The 11,453-nt window shown below is 39.0% G+C and overlaps 1 protein-coding gene across 2 annotated transcripts in view; it reads right to left on the bottom strand.

The window, feature by feature from the left end:
* The window catches only part of METAP1 (methionyl aminopeptidase 1), a 30,158-nt gene that overhangs the window by 2,338 nt on the left and 16,367 nt on the right, over positions 1–11,453 (bottom strand). The window contains exons 7-11 of one of the 2 annotated variants that reach the window (XM_042049731.1): positions 10,379–10,517; positions 7,652–7,783; positions 5,012–5,155; positions 2,831–2,896; positions 2,485–2,661 (exon numbers count right to left, since the gene is read on the bottom strand). In XM_042049731.1, the coding sequence (XP_041905665.1) occupies positions 2,498–2,661; positions 2,831–2,896; positions 5,012–5,155; positions 7,652–7,783; positions 10,379–10,517 (645 nt within the window). In that variant the 3' untranslated portion in view covers positions 2,485–2,497. Of the gene's footprint in view, positions 1–576; positions 2,662–2,830; positions 2,897–5,011; positions 5,156–7,651; positions 7,784–10,378; positions 10,518–11,453 lie in introns of those variants that run through there. The other variant, XM_042049730.1, reaches the window with a different exon arrangement.

Here is an 11,453-nt window from a genome sequence, read left to right as displayed (position 1 = left end):
ATTGTGTTTTTGGTAAAAGTGTATACAATTGCTAAAAATGTTATTAAAAAGTAGATTTAAGTTGAGATTTTTTATTTAAGTGGATAGCAACTTATGTAAGAATAAAAAATAGTTAATTTCCACAATCTAGTCAGCACAAATCTAGTACGTCATGTTCAAGCAAAGACACAGCTAGGTAGGTGAAAAAATAGCTTTTCTCATTATTTTTATCTAATAAGTTTTGTTCTCAAGCCTGATGTGCCCTCTCATGTTGGAAGAACTGGTGTAGATGCTGACTAAGCTTTCCACTCATTTAAAACTACTGCAGTAGTACGAACTCACTATAAGCAGTTTTCCTGCTGTGATTTCCATTTATAGTCAGAAATGCATAGCATCATAGACTACCTGTATTAAAAATGTGCTAAATTTGGTTTGTGTCAATACAACAGCAAAGAGGTATCCAAGTGGCACATGTGTGGGTTTAAGGGTGAGTTCTAACTGCATGCATGTACCGGTGGGGCTTGCACTTGTGCAAGCAAACCTGGATATAACTGAAAATTCTACGTCTGGGTTTGGATTACAAGGAAAAAAAAGTTATTTCTGTTAAAAGCAGCTGCAACTTTTATTTTATAGACCAAAAATGAAGCCCCCCCACCCCCAGCATCATACACACACACACATGGAAAAGGCAAGACCATTGTAACCATTCAAGTGAAGGATATGGTGGGCAAACCTCCAGGACAGGCATCTCCTCAACACATCTCATTCAGCGCAGTGAATCCCACTCAAGTACTACAGTCTGTTTGTTAAAAATCTCTACACACACATGCATACGCACGCACACACGCTCTCTGTGCATCGTGTCAGGTCACTTTACTGCATAATTAAAAATAAGAATAAAGGTAATGAAAACATCGCAGTGATACTCTTACAGCAACAGAGGTCTGAGGCACTCAGGGCAGAGAAGACGTTTTCTGGTAAATTTGGGAGTAGACAAGTCCAGTGCTATGAAGCACTAACCCCTTTCCCCCACCTAAATTCTGCAGGCCAAGGAGAGCCAAGGGTATGCAGCACTTCATGTTCTTGGTCTGTGGCAACAAATTCACCAGACATCTTGTAAGAAGTGTATTTTATGCCCATGATTGTATGATTTAATGTCTGTGTTGGTTTAAGTTTTTCTTGTGTTACAGTGGTGTAAGACGAAGTCTACAATGGGGTCTGAAAATTTTTTCATTACAATTCAGAAGAAAAAATAAATTCCCTCAGCAGAGACACCAAAGATGATGGAAGGGAAATGGGCATGGAAAAAGAAAGGATAGAAAGAAGGGAGGCTTAATCAATCCACACTCCTTATCATAACAGTTTCCAGCTCACCATGACCCATTAACAGAATATAAAGGGGTATATGTACCAACATTGCCCACTCTATATACCCTGTCTGAGGAAAAAAATACCAGTTTTCATAGCTGCCCCGCTAAGACTTTCCAAAAGCCTGAAACTCACACAACTGAGGGGGAAAAACAATTACCCGTTTAAAAATTACCAAAAGAAAATGAATACAGCACTGCATGTGTTTCATTTTCACATACTCAGACCTGTTTTGAGATACTTCACTGTAAGTCTTGCAAATCCAATCCCCCACAGCTACTGTGGATGTACTTTTCAAAAATGCCCCACAGTTAACACAGGTAGGGATCCCATGAATCATGGGATCTTTTTGGTTCTTGTTTAATTCCTTTACCTAGGCAAGTCTGATACATCAGCTTCACCATGCTTTTGGAGCAGGAGGCTGCCTGCAAGTACTGCTTCACCAAGAAGCAGCTTATTCCAGGGAGCTGCATAGAACACAGACTTTGTTAATTTCCCATACGATCAAATCTCCAGTAAGAGAAAAGTCCTGCCATTAACGCAGTGTGCCACCCACAGTGGCAATCACCACAGAAGCCACCAGCAGAGAGATGGGGGCAGAATGAAAGGTAGCCTGCTCTTGTACGTGCGTGTCTTTCTCCCTTCTGCCCCCTTCTCAACTGATAAACAAACAAGGCCCAGAACAGTATCTGCAGAGGCAGGAGCAAGTCTTTGGAATAAGAAATGCTTAAAATCTCAGGTGCCACTCACAAACCAAGAGTGACAGGGCACACTGAAATGGTGAAAAAAACCTGGATCCCAAAATATCAAGTCCCAGTGGGAAAGCTTACCCACGCTTTTCTAGCTAATATCATGGCAGCAACAAAAGCAACTGTGGGTCTAACTGGAAGAAAGGTGCTAAAGAGATAATTGAAGAAAAAAAGGAAAGTACAGCGTGAGTGTTGTAGGTAGGAGGAAAGAAGGAAATTCTTTAAATTCTTCTCTGCATTTGCAGACATTGGGTCAGGTTCTTTGAGATATTCCTCTTATCTACAATCACTGAGAACAAAGTAAACGGTGAAATCTTTCTATTCTGTACTCTTAAAAAAATGCATAGTACAGGGGCAAAAAAAAAAAATATTTATCGTTCTGATGCACCTCTCAGTGTGGACTAAGACTGGGTCATGAAGTGGGGGCGAATGCTGTCCAGGCGCCGGGTGAGGATCTCACAGCCCGTGTCCGTGACCAGCAGCGTGTGTTCAAACTGCGCCGAGCGTTTCCCGTCCCTCGTCACCGCAGTCCAACCATCGGGCCAGGTCTCGTCCTGCCAACCACCTGAAAACAGAAAGCATCACTTCTTGCCAGTTTTTAAGTAACAGATATCACTCCCCCAAAGAGAAATGAAAAAATCTATCAGCTCTACAGGAGAGAACGAGCATCCTGTTCCATCACTACTTAAGAGCAAACAAGAGTAACCATTTTAGTCTACTGCTAAATTGCTCACCTTCACAGATCATTGGTTCAATAGTAAATACATGACCTGGCTTCATGACTCCAACTGCCTTGTTTTCTGCAATAAAATAAACATTCAGCTTAGAAAAAAAGAATACCATCTTAGTAAATGAATGAATCGTTGTCCTAGCAGAATACAACAGAAACATAGTAAAGTCAGAAAAGCCCTTCTAAAATGATGTGTTCACTTGTCCATCTGTAGTTCTACATTGAGATTTCCCTTAGTTCTTTCCTTCTCCCCATCCTCCAACACTGTAATACTTACTCAAGCAGCTTAAAATTAATTGCTTGCTTTCTCTCCAACAACTGGAATTTCAACTCTGGTTCTATAAAAACACTGAACAAATATAATACAGAAATTTCTGCATACTTCTATAATGAAAAACATCATTAAAAAAACAACACAAGTAAGAAGCACTTAAGATATTCAGACAAGGCTTGAAACCTCATTTGTTTGCACTGAGCCATTAGCTCCAATAAACTGTCAAAATGCGACAGTGGTTAAGTAATCCCATGATTCCATTTATGAAAGACACACTGCCCCCTTATTACCCTGAGTATTGGGGTCATAGTAGTGTCAGACTGATAATGCTGTGTTCATTAGCTAACATAAAACAGCAGAGCATTTCAAGGCATCCAGGACAATAACACAGGAACTTTCTGATTTTAAGTGCACCAGAAATGTTTACGTGGGGGCACATGAACTGATGGACACCAAGACTCCAGGAGTGCAGTTTGACTGGAGAAAGGTTTCGGCCCATTTCTGCTGCCCTGTTTCACCTGGAAGGACAGCGCAGCTCAGATGTGACTGAGCCTGAGAGCTGGAACAAACTCCAGGACTGCACAGGAACCATTAGCTCCCAGCTATTTTGCTGCTACAGACAATTCGCATTCATTTTTACACTCCCCCATCTAAATCTAATTGTGCAAATTCCTCACACTGGCTAAACAACCTAGAGGCTTCAAAAATCTCAGACATCAAGCTGCCACAACAGCAAAAGAACATTTTTCTTAGAAAATGAGCTTTTTGCTTTTTAAACTCCTTTCATAGTAAGCTAGAAATAAGCAACAGCATTCTTTTTTTCTCCAATAGGCTTTAAGTCCCTCAGATCTTTCCACTTTGCTTTTGCTGGGAGTCTGTATTTAAAAATACCAGAAAAAACACCCAGCATCTTTCTTTCTGGCAACAGACATATTTGCTCAATGAAAAAAAAAGTTGAAACTTCCAAACAGCCAGGAGAGATAAAAGTTTCCTTTGTCTAGGATTGGATTTTAATTGGTACAAAATGCTCTTCACCTCCAAAGAATCCATATTTTCTTCCTTTTACACAAAAAGTACATATCAGGAGTTGATATCCTTCTACCCTGCAATTAACAGATTTTCTCTGTTGTCAGAAAAAAATAACTTAGGGAAATGATGACATGGAAAGTCAGGAATCACTAGATTATAATATATAACCACAACATGTGTTAAGGCCCATTAGGAGATGGGAAGATGGAGGCAGATGGTCAGGTCTGAGGAAATAAGGGTCCTATACAGCTGAAGTGGTTGTGAACTGTTCATCACTGCTTCATATTTACTCTGCCCTTTGTTGTCCACTGGCACTTAACCTTCTGTCCTTTGCCTCTGTGGATGCTGTTTCTGAGTCTTGATGGAAAAACTGGTACGGGGCCATGGACATTTCCAAAAGCTACCACTCCTGGGGGAATGCTCATTCCTCCTCTGCCACACACTAGGATGAAGTTTCCAGAAATACCAAATCACAACACTCAAATGAAAATAAGGGAAAGAAACAGGATCCAGATTCAAGCACAACACCCATCTATACCATTCAGAGAGCTTTTTATTTACATCTGTAAATGGCAGTAAAGTTTTGCTTGGAACTTCTAAGAAGAGAAACATTTGCCCGTTCATGTCAGACAAGAATGTCTAAGGAAATTCAGGCACGAACTTTGAGCACTTACCCAGTACTGATGAGGGCTAACACTAACCATTAGTGGAGGCAGAGATAGCACAGGCACAGGTTCATAAAGTATGCTACAGGTCCAGAGTTAAAAAAAACATTATTTCCCAAGTGCCAAAATGCTAACTTGATGGCTTCAAGTAAATTGGGTGCATTCACTGCAAACCACTTCTTGTCTACAGGACAGCACAAAGGGAACGAATACTCACTGGCATAATGTGGCACGTTAGGAGCCGTATGGAAAAGTTTATGGATTCCATGCCCACAGTAGCTCCGAACCACTGAAAATCCATTTGCTTGAGCGTGTTTCTGAATTATGTTCCCCAGTTCTCTGTACCGAACACCAGGTTTTACTGCAAAATTAAAGAGATAGAAATGGAAATTTAGAGAGCTTTCTCTCAACACAACTAACCATCAAACATCATCTCTGTAGCACTCATGGCTTGTGTGTCCATCTGTTCCAGTATGCCACCTCCTATGATCACTTAATCCACTAAGTATATGAGTGAGTGCAATAACATCAGAGAGGGAGGAAACTGTCTCATATTAAAAAAAAACCAAGAGAGACAGAAGAAAACTCCTTTTCCACAAGAATACTACTTTCTTCCTTTCATGGATCTAAGTGTTCACATTAGAAGGATGTCGAAGTTTGAAATTAAAAATTAAGGACTTTCAAAGTACTTGGTAAGCTCTCACACCCTGAGCTGCAGTGTTTCTTGCAATGAATGTATGAACTGTATTTTAATATATACTTACCCCTCTACTGTGTGGCAAATGCACACAAAGGACCAATATTAAAAAAAAAATAAGTAAAGGGAAAATGGGTATCTCTACTCTTAGACAAGATTCTCACTGACAACGCTACAGCAAATAAGAATGTTCATAATTCAGGTTTAACTTTTTTGACAATCCCTTTAGGAAGCTTTACATGTCAAAGTGTTTGAAACACATGAAAATGGTGTGAGAAATTCACTTTGAGCACTTGGACAAGGGAGTAATAATGCCATAAAAGCAACAATGTTTCATCATTCAGCTAATGAAGATTCATACCAAAAACAACCTTGAGCCACTTAAAACAAAAAATCAAGCTTTTCCAAGACCATTTCCAACTCCCTGAATATACGCTGTTCCTTCAGGAGCCAGATGTGTGGTTGTGTGGAGCCATCTTAAGCAGAGTTCACATAAAGCTAAAACTTTATGTGAATAAACCGTTTAGTTCAATTCTCTGCTAATGTAAGTGACTACAACTGAAACCCGTAAGTTGAATTTACAGAAAATAACAAGAAATTTATATTACTGGAATCTACATGCTTTTCCAAAAAATAAAAAAAAAAACCAAAACAAAATAAAACCAACCAAACAAAAAACCCCCACAAAAACCCAAAAAACCCCCAAAGGACATGGTGGGGAAGAGATTAATCTGAGCTAAACAGCTGTGAAGTATGGGCCTGACAGCATATGTGACTCATTTCAATGGAGCAAGGAGCCCTCTGCTTCTCTCTCATACAGCTCCCCTAGCTAGAGCTCTGCTGGTCCAACACCAAGACACTAAGATAAACTAAAGAGGGGAGAGGTGACCCCCTTTTTAACAGCTGAGACACTTGCTGCCACAATTCCTACCCACATGCAAAGTCTGAAACCCTTCAAAACACACTACAGCATCTAAGAAATTGGTACAAAAGACTTACAGTGAGAATTTTAATCTCATTGTAACGAACACAAAGGGAAATTTCTGTCACAGTTTATACATCCAAGCCAGGATACCAAGGGTAAGAGACAACACATGTAACATTTGCAATAAAAAAGTACAGGACCAAAGATACACACTGTTCTGATTTAGCTCTGAAAAACAAAGTGGTCATTTCAGAACAGTAATCCCACATAAACAGGTAACCTATATTCTTCACAGTTCAATCTGGCAGGATTTTCTTGATCACACAGTGGATACACAAGACATAATTCCTATGGATTTTTGTCTTTTCAGTTTGACTAGCTATCTCCAAATTATTAACCAAAGTTATGTTCACTTTAATTTCTTTTATTTACATTTACTTTTGATTAAATTCAAGTTTAAAGCCTTACATATACACCTTAAACTTCCATCTTTAGAGGCCATGAAGTGATTGAATTATAATGGGGATTTTAAGAAGCTGCAGGGTATAAAAGGTACAGATGATACAAGTATTTCCAGGGACTTGGGAAATTCTTGTTTTGTTTTCTGAAGTTGAACAGAACACTCTCCAGCTACCTTTCTATCTCATTGTATGTCTCGATGCAGCTGCTCTGAGTGATAACTAAGCAACATAATTAAAGTTCTGTAGGTTGTGGAGGATATGGATCTGTCTTCTCTGGCACACTTCCACAGCAGAAAATCAAGAGCTCGTAACTAGCTTTATGAAATAACAATCAGGTTTGGCTGGGCTAAAGAGAAATACATTTAGGTGTTCATACAATGTTTTACCTTACCAGTTTTCTGTGTAACACCATACAAATTATAAAAGTAGGGTTTTCCAGAACATGCTTTACTTGTTACAGTCTCTTTATTACTCAGATCAAGTACGTCTTACTCATCAATGGTCAAAAAAAGGCTGTTTCCATGTCAATATCATCTGAGGATCGGCTCAGCATCAAATACATTTTCCTCATCAACCCACATTTAAAAAGAAGTTGCAGCCACCGCTCACAGAACTGAGCCATTTGAAGGATCACTGCATTACACAACACCCATCATCTGCTGGTGACAACATACCAGTGCCTCTGTGTGCTGCAACAGAAGCCACTCTGAGCAGTGGCCAATCTGAGCAAACATGTTTGAGAAGCAAAACCTTCGTGCTTCAGGCATGTTTTACCTGCATCGATGGCTTGCATTAGGCACTCATAAGTTGTTTGGACAAGCCTCCTGGCACCCTCATCCACTTCTCCGACATAAAATGTCTCATTCAGATCTCCGTGGTAGCCATTGCGATACACAGTGATATCCACTGCAAACAACATCAGATATGGAAAATTAGCATTCTGTTCATCACTTCTTGCCTCTGATTTGCGAAAGAACAAACACGTAAAAATGGGGTATTCTAATTGTGAAGTGATTACTTCACAAGAATTCCATATGAAAATTCTTCCATCCGAACCAATTCTTTCATGCTTATCCTGTAGGTTCCATAAAATTAATTAATAAGGTAGTGTTTCACTGGTCAACAGTTTGATTTAATGAAATGAAAGGGGGAGGGGGAGAAAAAAAATCTCCCAGCAATGCAACACACACAGCAAGCCAGCATTGGTTTTCTAGGTATATATAAAAACTGGAAAGAGAAGCTCTTTGCTCCATGGTGATTTACCTGATTAAAGTACTTTCTCAGAATTAATTCCAGCACTAATAGGGGGAAATTAAATTTAAAAAGGTATGTAATCATGGTTTTGCATATCAAGTTGTTTTGCTGTGGTAGCATGGGTACTTTTGTTTCTAAGTCTTTGTCAGTCATCTGGTAGGTCTAATAGCTGCTAGATCACCAAACTCACAAGAATAGTAATTGCACTGCTATTCATGAAGAAACACATACCCAAATCCACTCACAGGTAAACAGCCATGAAGGAAACTGTAATGAACAATAATACTTCAGGAATATCGTACATGAGCTGCTGAGACCGACCAATACAATCTTGATAGGAAAATGTGGGAAAACACACTTTGGTGTCAACAACTAGACATCACTTGCTAGTACCTTCTTGATGACATGTTTCTGTGATTCAAAAAAACCTGTTTTGGACTTTGGCACGGCTTCCAGCAGGCTAAAAAGTTTTAAATAAAGAAAAATATGGACACTTCCTTTTAATTGTTCATTGGGTACATTCCCTCCAAGGTACCTTTTCTATCCCTTCTGGTAACCTGTTTTGGTCCTCCTTTTCAAGAGTCTTTTGAGCCACTACCTTATGAAAAGGAAGCCTAGCTCTTTCTCATCAAAACAAAGCAGAAGGCTCCCAGACTGATCAAGTGCCGGAATGTGGACAAAGGCATGACTAAACCCTCCTATAGATAGTGTTCTCTAGGGCTGAGGTACAGCCTTGGCATGCAAATCGCAGAGAGGTAAGGCACCGTGTAGATGAAGTCACCCATTTTGATTAGAAGGCTGGAGCACCTCTTCAGTGAGAAAAGGCTGAGAGAATTCAGATTGTTCAGAAAAGGCTTCAGGGTGACTTAATTGTGGCTTTCCAGTACTTGAAGGAAGCCAATAAGAAAGGTGGAGAGAAACTTTTTACAAGAGCATGTAGGGACACGACAAGGACGAATGGATTCAAACTGAAAGAGAGTAGGCTTAGATTAGATACTAGACAAAAATTCTTTACAGTGACAGTAGTGAGGCACTGGAACAAATTGCCCAGAGAAATTGTGGATGCCCCATCCCTGGAAATGTTCAAGGCCAGGCTGGATGGGGCTTTGAGCAACCTGGTCTATACTGAAAGTGTCCCCGCACACAGCCCAAGGGCTGAAGCCAAACAATCTTTAAGGTGCCTTTCAACACCAACCATCTATGGTTTTATGACTCTTTGAGCTGGGCTTCTTAGTTTGGACTCCAGCAATGCCAGAAAAGTAGGCAATAATACAGAGCTGTGTGAAAGCATCATCTTTGAAAATAAAAAAAGATAAAGGAGCTTTGGCATACGTGTACCCTGCAAGCTCAGAGCTATTAGCCAGACCACAGCTCACCTAGACTGGGGCAGCAACCATGACACACGCGGAGGCGTAGACTTCGTAGCTATTATTACATGCTAATATGTATCAAATATCTGATAATCTAAAAAGATTACAAGCTGCTTCTAGAGGCAGGTCAAATCTTAGGATACGCTATTTACTTATAGATAAGAGAAAAGCAAACCAATGCAGTAAACAAAGGTGCAAACATTGGTACAAAAAAAAGCATCATTAATTTTTACTGCCAAACCAAGAAGAAATGAAAGTGAAAACAAAAAATGGTCATTTATAATTTATAAAATTTATATAATAAATATAAAATCTATAAAAGTATCCCTCACCACCCAAGAAGATCTAAGTACCTTAAGTACCAAGAACAAAAAGCAGCTGGTGTTGTTAGGCTGCGAGATGCTCAAAAAAAGGTAACAGGCGCCTAACACAATGCCTCCCCATCAGGACCCTTTACAGTCATCATAATCATCATGAGCACAGCAAAATTGTAAGGATCTAGAGCCATCTAATCAAGAATTCACACAGAACTAATCCAGTTGAATAATTCAATATACATTTTATTCACTATATATATACACAGTCTAGCCCACAAGTGGAATACCCAGGGACTATACTAATGCACAGATCAGGGTAGAAGAATTATAAAGCTCTTAAAGTGCACTGACCTTTTGAAATTATTTTATTAAATAAACTCATGAATTTAAGTATGTAAACAGCAGAGGTAAATGAGAACAAACTAACTGGCAAATGAGAACAAAAGCCCCTCTTAAGAAGCTATTCCAGTCATGTTGCCTGCTTGTGAAACCTTACCTTACTGCATGGTTTAAGTGCACAGAAGGTAGAAATGTTGAAGGTTAATTTTCACAGCACCTACCATTAACAATATCTCCCTCCTGCAATGGCCTCCTGTCAGGAATTCCATGACAGATCACTTCATTCACTGACGTACAGCACGACTTGGGGAAATTATAATAATTCAAAGGGGAAGGATAGCAATTCCTTGCAATACAAGCCTAAATAGAGAAGATAATTAAGTTTTGTACAAAGAAAAAACACCACAAAAAACATGTGCAACAGCTTTACAGTAAGAATGATAGGCTGAAAAGCAGTGACTCTTGAGAATAAGATTCTTCAAGCATTTCTTGGCAGTTTTTGTTATGCCTTGCATTTCTTACCAGGAAGAAATTAAAGCTACTTCAATTTTGTTTCTACTCATTTTTATGTTTGACTGCAAATGCTGAGATATTCAGGTTTGAAACAATGACAATATTTATTCAGTTTTAAAAAGTAATTTTCAGTAACTGCTTTTATGCACCCAGTCTAAGATTTTTGCAAGACACAGAAGCTAAACAAAATAATATTTAGCACCACTCTTCCCCCCAGCTTTAAAACCTTAAGCTGCTTCCCTTGCACTGTAATAACTTTAGTATTTTTGCAAAACTGACACATTTTATATATATTTATACATACATACATACACACACTTTGTGACATACTGAGCAAAGTACAGAGATTGCAAAAATATTGGGTCAACTTTTTTTTTTTTCCTTAAATAATACTGTTTTTAAAACTGCAAAATACCAATTAGGGATATCAGTTAGTAGAAACAACCTGCCAAGCCAAAGTTTCCATAAACTGCTCAGGAGGGGTAACTCCATTTTACCTACTAGTTGTTCATATTAGACAATATGCCTAAGAAAGTAGTTTTGTGTTTAATGCAGTTCAGCAGAAGTCTCCAGCCTAAAGAAAGCAGACAATCTTGGCTCAACAGCTGTAGATAAAGATAAGAAGAACCAGAAAGCTCTCTAACCAACTTAACTATACCAAAATTGTTGCATTTCCCACAATGCACAGAAGTAGCCTCAATTACCAGCTTACATGATTCATAGAGAAGACAGCCAATTAAAAAATTACACAATTCAAATAACTATGAAAAGTTAAACCAGGAA

The sequence above is a fragment of the Corvus kubaryi genome, unplaced genomic scaffold (assembly GCF_017639235.1).
Source record: "Corvus kubaryi isolate FWS band 111438036 unplaced genomic scaffold, C.kubaryi_AGA036_p1.0 71, whole genome shotgun sequence".
NCBI classification, from domain to species: Eukaryota; Metazoa; Chordata; class Aves; order Passeriformes; family Corvidae; genus Corvus; species Corvus kubaryi.
The sequence above is the reverse complement of the archived record's forward strand: the minus strand, read 5'-3'. Positions and strand labels throughout refer to the sequence as shown.